The sequence below is a fragment of the Fukomys damarensis genome, unplaced genomic scaffold (assembly GCF_012274545.1).
Source record: "Fukomys damarensis isolate Sample0158 unplaced genomic scaffold, DMR_v1.0_HiC HiC_scaffold_36, whole genome shotgun sequence".
NCBI classification, from domain to species: Eukaryota; Metazoa; Chordata; class Mammalia; order Rodentia; family Bathyergidae; genus Fukomys; species Fukomys damarensis.
The window spans coordinates 46,040,644-46,054,818 of record NW_022900948.1 but is presented as its reverse complement, the minus strand read 5'-3'; the positions used below and the strand labels follow the sequence as shown (position 1 = coordinate 46,054,818).

General features: G+C 44.8%; 1 protein-coding gene across 5 annotated transcripts in view; it reads left to right on the top strand.

The window, feature by feature from the left end:
- Setx (senataxin) overlaps positions 1-14,175 on the top strand; it is an 81,894-nt gene that overhangs the window by 50,136 nt on the left and 17,583 nt on the right. For all 5 annotated transcript variants that reach the window (XM_010627398.3, XM_010627397.3, XM_019207920.2 and 2 more), the window contains 8 exons: positions 1,312-1,411; positions 3,466-3,639; positions 4,718-4,950; positions 6,368-6,535; positions 7,004-7,160; positions 10,002-10,103; positions 10,666-10,781; positions 11,788-11,859. In XM_010627398.3, the coding sequence (XP_010625700.1) occupies positions 1,312-1,411; positions 3,466-3,639; positions 4,718-4,950; positions 6,368-6,535; positions 7,004-7,160; positions 10,002-10,103; positions 10,666-10,781; positions 11,788-11,859 (1,122 nt within the window). The remainder of the gene's footprint in view (positions 1-1,311; positions 1,412-3,465; positions 3,640-4,717; positions 4,951-6,367; positions 6,536-7,003; positions 7,161-10,001; positions 10,104-10,665; positions 10,782-11,787; positions 11,860-14,175) is intronic.

Sequence of the window (14,175 nt, the reverse complement as noted above, 5' to 3'; positions counted from 1 at the left end):
TATGTGTAGAACTGTCCAGTGTGTGGTCTCTCGCATCTGTCTCCTTTCAGTTACCATGATTCTGAGGGTTCATCTGTGTGGTAGCCTGTGTTGCTCTTTCGTGGCTTTTTGTTGTCCCCTGAGACTCTGCTGTGCACTCACTCAGGTGACCGTCCGGATGGACATGCCTCATTTGTTTGACGTTTCTAGGTTCTGGTGGTTGCGAATACTGCTGTGCTGTGAACATAGAATGTTCCCCAACCCCGGTGCACAAGTCTACTGGGGACTGAACCCAGAGCTTTCTCACTAAGCTACTTCCCTAGCCCTTTTTTATTCTTAATTCTGAGACAGGGTCTCGCTAAGTCACCTGAGCTGGGCTTGAACTTGCAGCCCTCCTGCCTCAGCCTCCCAGAGTGCTGGGATTACAGGCATGTGCCGCCATGCCCAGCCTAGAAGCGTTTCTTAAGGTAATCCTATCTCCCTTATACTGCAGTGTACTCTGGATGTGGAATTGAGTGATACAGACTGATCATAACTGTCGTGGATCAGAATCTGACCTTGTGAGCAGATCGTAGGAATGCAGTGTTTTCCTCCCACCTCCTGTCCATAGCATAACGTTTGTGGGAGTTTTGGTTCATTTTAGGGCAGAAGCAGCTTAATACCAGTAGTCTTTGGTAATCCATTAGAGGAGCTAAGGCCAATTATAGATTGAAATACTTAAATGGCTAAAATGTTATAGTCTGGTAAAGCCCTTCATAAGGCCTAAAATAACTTGTTTTAAATAAAAACTGAAGCATAAAGTGACTTGATTTATGCTGGACATGTCCTTTGTAAGGTTGGGGTTGGGAGTGTCCCTCGGGCTGCTCTGACCTGGGAACTGCGGCAGACATGGAGATGGGTGTGGAGACTTGCGGTGAGAAGGTGTGCAGGGACTCGAGCCTGTGGGCCTGTGAGGTGCTGTGGTTGGAAGGAGAGTTCTGCCTGCAGCCGGCAGTGCGGGGCAGTGCGGCTGGATAACGGGTGCAGTTCTTACTTAGTTTTAGAATTTTAATTAACCTCATTAAGCTAATGGCCACTGAATTAGAAAGGGCAGTTTTAGACTATTTTAGTAAACTGCCACAAATTATTTTTTGGATTGTCACATGGGATTCTATACTTCTTGGATTTTGCGGGGTGGGTACCAGGGATCACACTTAGGCCGTGGTGCCACTGAGCTAAATCCCCAGCCCTAGGTTCTTGGATTTTGCTGTTGCTTACTTTGGAAGTTTTACTGTTTAGCATGTCTCTCCAGAATGCTTTTGCTTTCTCAGTTTGCTTTTTTCCCTTCTACAGGTGGCTCAGGAATGGATCGGCTCTCCAAATAAAAAGAATTTCTATCAGTTGCATTTACGAAAATTTCCAACCGATTATAAAAAAACGTGGGAATTTGTAGGTAAGGTCTTTCTTCCACACAGCTCGGACTATATGGTAGAATAATTGGAGATTTCTGCTTAAGAGGAGACAGCATCAGTCATTGAATTTTCTAAGACATGATGATTTTGTTTTCGCGGTACTAGAGATTGAACGCCCCGGCCTTGCACATAGTAGGAGGCAAGTGCTCCGCACTCAGTCACTTTCCCAGACCTTGAGACATAGGTTTAAAAATATGCACCCTGTCTTTGTTGTTTTTTGTTTGTTTGTTGTTTGTTTTGAGACAGGGTCTCACTATGTAGTTGAGACTGACCTGGAACTCGCTATGTAGCCCAGGCTGGTCTCAAACTCACAGCGATCCTCCTGCCAGAAAGACCCTGTTTTAAAAGCAATATTTTAAAAGGGGCTGGGAATGGAGCTCAGTGCAGAAACCCTGGATTCATTCTACATTCAAAAGATAACAAAGCTGAAAACAAATCTCATAGGTAACTTTTACCTCTCCTGACAGCATCTCAGCTGCTGTTTCCACCTGTGTGACTTCCCTCCCCATCTACCCGGGCACCAGCCAGATGCTTTCATTCTCCACACTTTAATCTTTCCTTTCCCTAACATCGTTTTTAGTGACTCAGGAGCATTCTGGCAAATCCCACCTCTCACCACCTCTGGCGGAGGATCCCCAACATCCCCTGTCCCCACGTTTGATGATCCACTAGGAAGACTCGTGGGATCCAGCAGGTCCATACCGCTGCGGCTTACTGTCGTGAAAGACAGCAAAGTCAGCAGCAGGAAAAAATGCACTGGACGGAGGCGGATGCAGCCAGCCTCCCGGAACCCCTTCCTAGGGGAGGCGCAGAGTGCCCAGGTCTCCCGCTCTGTAGAGACTCGGTACCAAGGTGCTCTGTGCTGGCAGAAACCAGACCTCTGGGCTCTTGAGAGGTGTTTGGCAGCAACAGTTTGTTTTAAAGAAAAAGTTCTTTGTTTTATTATATACATTTTAAAATCAGTTTGAAAATTTCTATAAAAATGCTTCCTGCTGTTTGACAGGATTGCTTTAGAAGTAAAGATTTATTTGGGGAGAATGGCACTTCAAGTCTTTAAGTCTCACGTCTTTAATTCACATAGCTCTCATCATTTATTTAGGCTGTCTTTAGTTTTTTTTTAATTTCCTTTTTTTTTTTTTTGCGGTAGGAGGATCAAACTCCGGACCTTGCACTTGCAGGCAGGCGTGGTGCCACTGAGCTACATCCCGGCCCTTTTCTTTTTCTGCGTAGTGCTGGGGATTAAAGCAGGGCCTCCTGCTTGCTGGACAAGCACGCTGCCCCTGAGCTATGTCCCAGCCCTTTGTTACTCTGAGACAGGGTTCACTAAAGTGCCGCTGCTGGCCCTGAACTGTGTGACCCTCCTCCCCCACCTCCCAAGCATCTGGGACTATAGTTGTGGGTCACCACCTTGGCCAGCTTTGGTCCTCAGTGTGTTTCAACTTTTCAGGGTATAGCGCTTTCGCATACTCCCTGAAATCGTTCCCGTGCTTTTAATTTCGGGATCTGGTCTGCCTAGCCCCCGTTATTTAGGGTCTAGATCAGTGTGTTACTGGTGAGTCCAGCAGTTGGTGCGGAACTTCTCCGATCTAGTGCTCACTGCTTTCCAGGTCCTTTGGGGTTTACAGCTACCCTTTCCCCTTGTTTAAAATACCATCAGTACATTCAGTTCTTAATGTACGTGTATTTGTTTCCAAACTGCTCTGAACTTCTGTTTCTGAGTTTTCTCCTAGGATTCTGAAAGTGGGCAACAGTGAGAGAATCTGTTGGTTAAAAGCCAGAATAAACCTCAAGGAAATAAAATATATCAGCTACTTCTAAATATTATGATTTTACCTATTTTGGCTTTGTAGCCTATTTAAAGAAAAATTTTATAAAGTTTTGTAGTCAGTATTTTAAAATTTTTATTGGATTAAAGTGTATACAGTGTACTAGGGCTTGTGCTCTGGGACTTAGTACAAGGACTGAATTTCTTGTAGGCTGACCTTCCTTAAACTCACCGTTAGGGTTCTATAAATGCTGACTTCTTGTTCCGTAGTGTACCTGGAGGAGTGTGAACTGGCTAAACAGTTTCATCCGAAGGAAAATGATTTGGTGTTTTTGGTTCCTGAGAGACTAAGTGGAGAGAGAAATGATACCGAGAGAAATTGCATTCAGGATCTCTACGAGTATCACTGCGGTTACGTTCACAGGTTTCGCCGCACGTCAGTCAGTAAGTAGCTAACGAGACGTTGACAGAACTGGTCAGGTACGGGTGCCTCGGTTCGGTTGGGCTCACAGACAAGCGTTTGGCAGAATTTTGTTTTTGTTTTCGAACTCTGCATGGGGTGACAAACACAGATGTTGCCACCTTCTTCAGAGTCGTGGAACAATTTGGTTCCTGAGCTGAGGTACCGCTGCACAAGCTCCTTTCCTGTTTTCCTCTCAGTGGTGTTTCCCAGCAGGTATTTGCTAATGCCATTCAGGGTGCCTCTCTAGTTTTCCCAAACTTAACACTGTATTAATTTATGTATTCCACAGCTGTATGGTGTAAAAGCTTTCCTTAGTAATGTCCCTCCGTTTTCGCACATTCCTTCATCTGCTGTTGTGTTTATTCCTGCACAGACTATTTGAAAATCATGTTTGTTGTGCCTTTTTTTTTTCTTCCCAGGAATGGGGATTGAGCCCAGGGCCTTTGCATGGAGCTTATCTCCAGCCCTTTTTTATTTTTACTTTTTTTAATTTTGAGACTGGGTCTCACTAGGTTGCTAAGTTTCCCAAACATTACCAGGGACGGCAGAGAACTGTAAACTCGGCCTAATTTAATCTCTGGGTCTCCTGGTCCTCTTGTCCGTCTCGTCCCTGCTTTTCCTTTCGGCCCCACTAGCCCCTCCTCAAGTCTAGAGTAGCCCTTGCGCATCTTTTCCTGGGCGCCTGGTAGCTGGTGACTCCCCACCGGCAGCGCTCTGTGTGCCGTCACCAAGGCTCCCTGCCCTGCCTCTTGTCTCCGCTCACTGTGGTCCCGCAGGAAGGCCTTCCCTGGCCAGCCCGCTTACCGCCGCGTCCCCTCTCTCGCCTTCCTTTATAGCTCTCTCCCCTTCGTGTTTACCTGGTGTCCGCCTCCCTCCTCTAGAAAATATTAGGCAGTGGAGGACAAGAACATTGCCTGGCTCTTAGGAAGCATTCAGTAAAAACTTATTGGGTGATTTATTTAAATAACATACCACACAAAATACCCAATTCTGAATAACCTTAACTGACAACATTATCCAGTGGTATCTGAAGTTATTTTTTCTCCTTCTTGATAATAGTGCGTAATGGAAAATCTGAGTGCACCCTTTCCATTCAGACTCAAGATGATTTGTCAGCCAATTTAAATGAGCTTATGAAGTGTATTATAATCAGTTCTTTGGTGACTACGCAAAGGAAGTTGAAAGCCATGTCTCTATTGAGTGGCCGGAACCAGCTGGCCAGAGCTATTCTGAATCCAAACCCCATGGATTTCTGTACCAAAGATTTACTAACCACAACATCTGAGAGAATTGTGAGTACTGGCTGTGTAATACCTGGGGAAGTCAGAAAACTGTATGTCAGATGTTAAAGTGTCATATTCACAGCTGCCACGTTTGCCATAATGCTGACAACCACGCGTTCATCGCGCAGTGTAGAAGTGTATTCAGATTGTGTCTGTCTGTCTGTCTGTCTATCTATTTATTTACTTATTTTGAGACAGGGTCTCACTGTGTAGTTCAGGCTGGCCTTGAATGCCCTTTGTAGCCCAGGCTGGCCTCAGACTTGTGTCAGTCCTCCTGCCTCAGCCTCCTGAGTGCTGGGATTACAGATGGGAGCCATCGTGCCTGGCCTGGAATTAGATCTTAATTTTCTTTAATATTGAAACCTCTGTGCTGAAGTTGGTCAGTTTACCTCAAGGAAATGTACAGAACGAAAAAGAGCTGAATGGGGCCAGAGATGTGGCCCAGTGGTGCTGAGTTCGGTACGGCGGGGGCCTGAGGACACGTTGGTGTGGTGGGGATGCCATTAAGATTGGGTCAGTGTTGCCAGGTGGTGGGAACTCGGGAGTGGGAATCTCGGGTTTTGTGAGTTAGTTTTGCATCTGAGCGACTGTTGTGGAAATGACTGGTGCTGCTGCAGATGCGAAGACGGAGCTGTCATCTTGTGTGAACTTGTGTTTTACACTGAGAGCTGTGTATGAATTCCAGGAAGTGGACAGAGAAGTACAAATGGAGACCGGAAGTTTTGAGCCCTTCCTGTGCTACAGAGCTTTTGTTTTGCATTATCTGTCAGATCTTAGCTTTTAAGGAATCACAAATTTAATAAATGACAGAAGTTGAGACTCAGATTAGAGGTTTAGTGACATAGCTTAAAAGTAAAATTGACTGAAAACCGTGGTTTTCCACATAGCAAATCCTGTTGGGAAAGACCTATGGAATATTTTTACTGTCTAAACAGAAAATTTATTAAATGGAAAAAAACCCACACAGGATAATTGAAAAAAAGTATAGATTAGTAAGTGAAATTTATTGTGATCATCTTTTTAAGAATTATAAAAATATAGTCGTAGTATTTGTAAGTGGGCTGAAGACTTATAGACACTAGTTAGTAACTAAATAGTTTTCTTCCTTTCTTTCTTTGTTTAGTTTTTGTGTGTGTGTGTTTTGAGACAGTATCTCACTATGTCGTGCAGTCTGGTCTTGAACTCACTTTGTAGCTGAGGCTGGCCTCAAACTCATAGTGATCCTCCTGCCTCAGCCTCCAGACACTAAGTAGATTTCTTTCCAGTAATGAAAATGGTTCTTACAGGTCACTTTGAGGTCTTGCCTGGGTATAACCTAAGTTTTTGTGCAGCACATGTTGGATGAAATTCAAACAGATGATTTTCATTGTCTTTCATTGTCATGACCCATAAAACAGCTCATTCTCACAAATGTCTTTTTATATAGATAGCCTACTTAAAAGATTTCAATGAAGAGCAGAAAAAGGCAGTAGAGACTGCATACGCCATGGTGAAACACTCGCCGTCAGTTGCCAAAATCTGCCTGATTCATGGACCACCTGGAACAGGAAAATCAAAAACTATCGTTGGTCTCCTCTTCCGCTTACTGATGGAGGTCGGTGTCCCAGCTCCTTCATTTTACTCTTCTTGGCTGGCCTGCGGTTATTAAAGTGCCTTTTCTTTTCATGGTTTACAATTATCAGGGAAAGGAGTAGTGCAGAGAAAGAAGTGTGTGGGAAGTGGGAGGGCCAGAAGACGCCGTCTTGCAGGGAGCAGGACCCCAGGGCTAGGAAGCAGTAGTCACCACTGTGCAGGAAGTCTCCTCGAGCGCATCCCTGGGCTGGTGCTGGTGAAAGGAAGTAGCATAGGTGGCAAAGGGAGGCTCAGAGCCTGGGAGATGAAATGCCATGCAGAGTAACATTAGTGTCAGTGTAAGATGGAGAGGCTTTAGTGTTTATTTTTAACTGTATTATGGGAACTTTCTGACATACATAGAAGTAGAGAAAAAACCTTTAACTGAAACTGTGTAGTAGAGCTCATGAGTATTGTTGTTGTGTTTTTATTTGGCATGCGGCATTGGTAGAACCAGAGAGGGGGGCACTTGGATGAAAACTCCAATGCCAAGATCAAACAGAACCGCGTCCTGGTGTGTGCTCCTTCCAATGCAGCTGTTGATGAACTTATGAAAAAAATAATCATCGAATTCAAAGAAAAATGTAAAGACAAGAAGAATCCTTTAGGTATGGTACTAGTAGTAGTAGGGTCTTAAATTTGTGTTCGTTTTCAATGTTAAATAAGTGTTGCGCACTTTGAATGATGAGAAATCGGTCTTTGCTTGGGGCTATGGCCCTGATGTACCTGTTGAAGGGTATAGTGGGCTTTTTATTGTGCATTTGTCCTGCACCAGGCACTGTGCCAAACACAGGCTTCTGCAGTGACGCCTTCCGCGTGACAGAGTGTTGGGAAAATGGATGAGTTAGCGGACAGTTGTGGAATAGAGTTACAACTGTGACGGTGCTAAACCAGGGGTATTTTCGGATGCCTCAGAGAGAGGACCCATGATGGAGTCTAGGGAGGGCCTTGGGAGGAAGTGATTCCCAAGAGCAGTTAGGAGGTAGCCGTGTGACAGGAGGAAGGACACGCAGGCCCGAGTGGGCAGGGAGAGCCTCAGTGTGGCGGACTCTAGTCACGTCCTTGAAGGCAGGCTGTGTGATGTGGTCACCGCGGTTCCCCCAGTCACCCCAGGCCTGAGCACCCTTGAGGCGCAGATGCCTCCTGACTAAAAAGCCTAGTGCAGTGGAGGCTGATGAAAGATGAGGTTTACATCAGGCATTGGCTTAGTGAATGCAGTACAGATAATCCCGGTTCATGGTTATCGCCCGCTTATTGTGTGTGGATAAACCTCAGACTGACCCTGTGTGGGTGTTAGATGGCCTCACTGGCCATATTGGAGTAGGGAGGCTGAAGCACAGAGATGTTAGACAGCAGGAGCAACTATGTTCACGCGGTGTGGTGAGTACTACCGGGGTGCTCCAGGGACCGAGCAAAGATGCGGAATCATGTCTAGTTTGAGTACTGAAGTTACACAGGCTTTAAAAAATGAGGACTAGGGATATTCAATCCCCACTACCACCAAAAAAAAAAAAAAAAAATTATTTTCCCCTTTGGAATGTTCTGTTTAAGACAGGTTGCCTGTTGTTAGTATTGTTTTTATTTTGTATTTTGACAGCATGAGTAAGTTTTTATGTTGTGTGATATGTCTCTTCGAGTTTTGTTTTGAAAATTTTTGCTAATTTTTTGAGAAAATTTTTGACTTTCACTTAGGGTTTCATGTATTTTGGGGATGAAGTTGTTCATTGTGTTCTCATTTTTTAAAAATATTAACAGTAGTTGTGGTTGGATCCCCTTGTCATGCTTTGTATTACTTGTTTATTTCCTGAATCCACCTGCGGCACAGACCTGTGCTTGGAAAGTCTTAGAGGAAGTTGATTTTTTTCTGCAGCAGCAAAGCCAAGATAGATATTCTTCCTTTTTATTCCTCCACCTCTTCTGTGTCCCTTTGCTTTCTTTTGGGCATTGAAATCCATGCTCCTGTTATAGGAACATCTGTATTTTTATTATAATGATAGTTTCGCCAGTTGAGATATTTGTCAGTTTCATAGAATGAAAGGTATCTCCCCCCACACACACGCCAGGGTTGGAACTCAGGACCCTGAGCTTGCAGGGCAGGTGCAGCACCACCGAGCTAAATCTGAGCCCCTAGAATGAAAGATTTTAACACTCTAGAAAGTGGAAATAAGGACTGAAATGTGTAATGGATGTGGGGGAGTGGACGTGGGAAGGGGAGCCGGGGGGTGGGGAGTAATGTGAGGGACAAGAAAATAGAAGGAAAACATGGAAACAGAGCTTTTGTACATAGGGAGAGGAGGGGGCTTGAAGGGGGAATGGGATAAAATAAAATTTATTTTTAAGGAAAAGATGTTAAACTCTCTTCTACTGAATGCACTTTATGCCTCAGGAAGTGCTAGCTTAGAGTAAAAGAGACACCGCAGCGGCCCTATGCACGCCCGGCTCCCTCTGGGCGGCTGCAGCAGCTCCAGCGTTTGCGGGCCTGGGCCTCAGCTTCACAGGCTCACCTGCCATGGGGCGGGGTCTGTTCTGACTTAGGGGGACGTGGGTGAGCCTCCAGGTAATCTCCACCCCTCAGCGGAGAACTCTGATTTTGAAACCCCCAAGTAAATGATGGCCAGGAAATAGGGCCTCGCGTTTAGGAGAATAAGTTGAACGACGAGATCAGAGCTGATGGTGTAGCTAACTGTGAATAAGGTGTTCGTTCCGCACGTACGCCCTGGACACAGCTGCCGGCCACTGTTCCGGTCTCTGTGGGAACCGGTATTCAGCGGAGGGAGACAGAGTCGAGAGCAGACAAACAGGGATGCGCCGGGCTGGGTGGGTGCGCGCCCAGGTGCTGGGCCCCTCTGCGTGATTGTCGGAGCTCAGTGGGAAGTTTGTAGATTAATAAAAATGTCATAACGTGAGATGATAACGTGCAACCAGCAGGCTGAATGTTGAGGGTTTTTGGAGTTTTCATCATGTTGTGTCTTAAATTCTGGAGTAGCAGTGTAATGAATGCGGAGCATGGTTTCAAAATTGTGTCCTGTGTATCTGCTCGAAAAGATTTGCTGGTCAAATAAAGAGTTGATTTAGAAATCCAAATGCATACTAACATACGGAAACCCTGAGATACAGTATTTTGTGGGTAAGAAAAATGCTGTATTGTAACTAACCATTTTCCAAGTCTGTTTTGGTGGTGAAGTGTTGCCCAGGACATGATTTGAATCGTATTAGTATGGTAGGGTGTCAGCTCTGGAGTGTTTATTTGACCTTGCCTGGCTTGTACTAGGTGGAAGGACAAGCCCCTGCCCTGAGTGTTTGTTAATGCAGAAGAAGGCTTTAGTGCTGTCCCTATAGTGTCTAGTCAAAGTAACTCCCTTCTCTGTGTGTTACTTTGTCTGTTTAGAAATAGTGTGTGGGGTGACGGGATTTATGGCCATGTCCTTAAGCATGACTTTTATCAACAGGAAACTGTGGAGATATAAATTTGGTACGACTGGGTCCAGAAAAATCTATTAACAATGAGGTCCTAAGATTCAGTTTGGACAGCCAAGTGAACCACAGAATGAGTAAGTAATGAAACTGGTCCGTACCTAGTGTGTTTTGTGTGTATGTTGGGGTGTTAATCTTGTTTCTTAGAGACTGAAGATTAAACCCAGGGTCTTCACACTGAGCCCTGTACCCCTAGCCATTTATTGATTGATTGATTGATTGATTGCAGTACTGGGAATCAAACTCAGGACCTAGCACTTGCTAGGCAGGCACAGTGCCACTGAACTACATCCCCAGCCTATTTTAATTTTAATATTTTAGTTTTGGTTTTAATTTCAATTCCAATTTTAATTTTAATTTGAGGCAGAGTCCTTGCTAAGTTGCCCAGGGTGGGTTCAAACTTGCAGTCGTCCTACCTCCACCTTACCGAGTGCCGAGACGACACGTGTGTGCTGCCACATCTGGCTCTCACTAGGGTTTCTTTTTTCTATTTGCTTTTCTGTACCAAAAAAAAACCTTGGGCACTAAAGGTCATTTGGAAATCCTAGAGGTACTCTAGCTTTGAGAACTAGTTTTCCTTCTCATGGTGTTTGCTAGAATTAGTGCGTAATTCTTTATTTTCATTTTCATTTTTATTAGAAAAAGACTTACCTTCTCATGTTCAGGAGATGCACAGAAGAAAGGAATTTCTAGATCACCAGCTGGATGAGCTTTCCCGTCAACGAGCTTTATGCCGAGGTGGACGAGAGATACAGGTCTCTAAACATTTCTTAGCTCTGAATCTTTCAGTAGCTCCTTATTAGTGCATAAATAGTTGATGAATATTTGATATTATTCGTTTATTGGGGAATGGCAGGACTCAGAGATGAAAATGTATACCGAATGGTCTGCCCCACATCAGTGTGTTAACAGGCTTTTTGTAAAGGTCAAGAAAATAAGTACTGGGGGCTCTGTTTGCCGTACAGTCTGTGTTGTGGCTATTCAGTCCTGTCACAGTTCAAAAGCTGCCATGAGTCACATATAATCAAATGCACAAGTCTGTGTTTCAATAAAGCTTTATTTAGAAAAGCAAATTGTGTTGAATTTGGCCTACAGACCAAAGTATATTAAAGCTATACTGAATTTATACAAGTTAAAGAAGCCCAGTTTAGATTTGGTTAAATGAGAAGGAACTTCACTGGCTTGTATTTCTCAGCCTCAGTAGAGCTAGATCCAGAGACCAGATGATATTATTTCTCCATCGCCCAATTTGTCTTCTGTGGAAGACAAGTGCTAGCATTTCTGGGCTCCACCATCCCAGCTCAGAAACCCCGCAGACGGTGTCTCTCTCAGCGGTGCACCAGTTAAGGATGCAGTCTAATTAGTGCCCTGGGCAGGCAGGTGGGTCTAGGACCTGCCTGGAAGGGAGTGGACTCCCCAACTTGCCAGCCTGTACTGTGGCCTCCCCTTTAGCTGGAGGAATGCTCGGGTGTGATCGGCAGCCTCGTTTGAACCACCTGGGAGCCAGGAGAGGGAGGACCTCTGAGGGTTGGAGGGCTCAGCAGACAGGACCTGTACTGTGTGCAGTGCTCGGACAGAGCTGCGTGTGGAACAGCAGCGCCAAAAGGGCATCAGGGCCGCAGGGGTCGGAGAAGACGGGCTGGGGTAGTTGGCTCAGCATTGGCCAGCTACCGTTGGGCTCTTGAAGTGTAAAGCAGTACACTACAAAACATCATAACTTACTTACCTTAGTTTGAATAATAGCATTCCAATGTTTTCCAGAGGCAAGAATTAGATGAAGAAATCGCTGAAGTTTCCAAAGAAAGGCAGGAACTTGCTTCTAAAATTAAAGAGGTAGGTAGTTCATCCGTAACATTATTTTGGCTTTTATTTCTTAATATATGAAGTAGTTATATAATCTCTGGGCTTTTTCTGTCCTAGACATTTGCACTACTGTAGCCTAATCCCTCCTTGTGTCCTTTTGTTACTGTGCTCTGTACTGCTGGGGAGTGTCCTTAGTTTCCTTATCAGTTGCTACAGAAGGTCATTTTATATCCCTATGGCTATTGCCAAGGCTACAAAGGAGAAAAGCTATATTTGTATGCAGCACTAACCCTGTGACTGCTAATGTGTGTTTCTGCTTGCTGTGCCTTGTTATGGCTGCTGTTTTTGTGCTAATAAAGTATGTTTGGTATTCTCCTTTTTTAAAAAAAACAACACCTGTGGGCTTTTGTTCAGTTATGTTTTCTAAAATGTTTATTATGAAAAAATGGAAATGCCTGCTGAGGTGGAAAGTAGTATAACTACGTTTACTTTCTACGAACCTAAGAATGAGTTCTTATCATGATCTTTGATTCTAAGGAAAAGGTGATTCTAAAGTTTGTTTTCCTTTTATATAGGCCTTGTGAGTTTGAAAAATGTCTCCTAATTTGCTCTGCCTTTCTTTCCCACTCACTGCGCAAAACTCTGTCCGATGACTTGTTGGCAGAACCAGGCTGTAGGTATTCTCCCTATCAAAAGGAAAGCAGGCCAGTGGGGGAGTTTGGGAAGCAGCCGTGGGCCCTCCAGTGCTCCAGTCTAGGTGGCAAGGAGAGGGCCGGTACAGGGCTGGGCATAAGAAAGGACAGCAGCCTCGGGCAGGGAGGGAGCGCAGAGGAGGGGGACTGAACTCGGGATGCTCAGCCCCTTCACTTTATTTTGTTTTGAGACACTCTTGCTAAGTTGCCCAGGCTGGCCTCAGACTTTGGATCCTTCTGCCTCAGCCTCCCAAGTAGCTGGGATGACAGGCGTGCGCCACTATACACAGCTCAGAGGCGTCGTTTTCCCCAAAATACTTTCGCTCTCTGGTGGGTTGGCTTGGCAGCTGTGACATCCACAGATGCAGAGCGGACTGCAGTACTCCGTACAAATGCCACGTAAGAGCTGGGCCAGTGGAAGCTGGGCTGAGCCAGGTCTGTCCGGATCATCAGCCTGAAGTCCTAATGGAGTCAGATGGGTCCAAGGGTAGAGAAGTAGCAGTTGATGATGCTTAAGGAGTTTTGAGCTGAGAGATGGTGATATTTAAAGCACATTTTCATTCAGTTTATTTGCATTAAACATCATGTGAATACTTTTTATTAGAATTTTTAAACTGAGCCCAAAATTAATCTCCCCAAATTTAGGGACAAAGTCTATTGTTCACAGGTGTTGTTCTGTGCTGCTCATCATGTGTTTTGTGCATCTTAAATCCATCACACTTGGCTCCCTCATGAGGCAAGCGGAGAAGAGGGGGCCCCACCACGCGCTGGATGCCCATGCTGCCGCCTCTTGCCATAGCTACCACGCACGGGAGAGCCCCTGGTTGACGTGACACGGATGTAACGGTTTAGCGCTGCTGCTTCTCAGTGGCGGAAACTACTTAGGCATACTCAATCTCTGACCAGTCCCAGTTTGTTAATCTGAGTACTGAGTGAAGTTTAGTGTATGCATTGTAAAGTATGCACTGGTTTCATCTTAGTGTCTTGCATTATAGAAGTGGACCACACTTGTTTTTCATCTGTGGAAATAAGATATTTTTCGGGTACACAGGAAAGTGTGTGTGTGTGTGTGTGTGTGTGTGTGTGTGTGTGTGTGTGTGTGTGTGTGTGTGAAATAGGGTCTCACTCTGTGCTGTGTGTGTGTGTGTGTGTGTGTGTGTGTGTGTGTGAAATAGGGTCTCACTCTGTGCTGACCGGGAACTCATGGCAATCCTCCTGCCTCAGGCTTGCAAGTGCTGGGATTACAGGTGTGTACCGCCATGCCCAGCTACACAGGAATTTTTATTGGTATTAGTTTTCATAAAACAAAGAACAGTATCACATTATATATGTGTACATTCAAGTTTAGCTCTGTGCATGGTCTCACTCAAATGATTGCTTCACTTTGGTACAATTATTTAATCTCTGCTTACTCATACTTGTCTGTACACATCTGCCCATGAGAAGGATTGCTATCTACTTTGACCACATCCGACACTGAATAAATTTTTAAAGTAGTATGCTTACATTGCGTGCTAAGCTTAGACTATACAGTACTGTGGTCTTTATGATAGCTGCTGATAACCTGCAATGTTTTTGTCTTTTGGATGTGCTGTTTTCGCCTCACTGTTACTTAATTTCTTTCTTTTCTTATCTTTTTTTTTTTTTTTTTTTT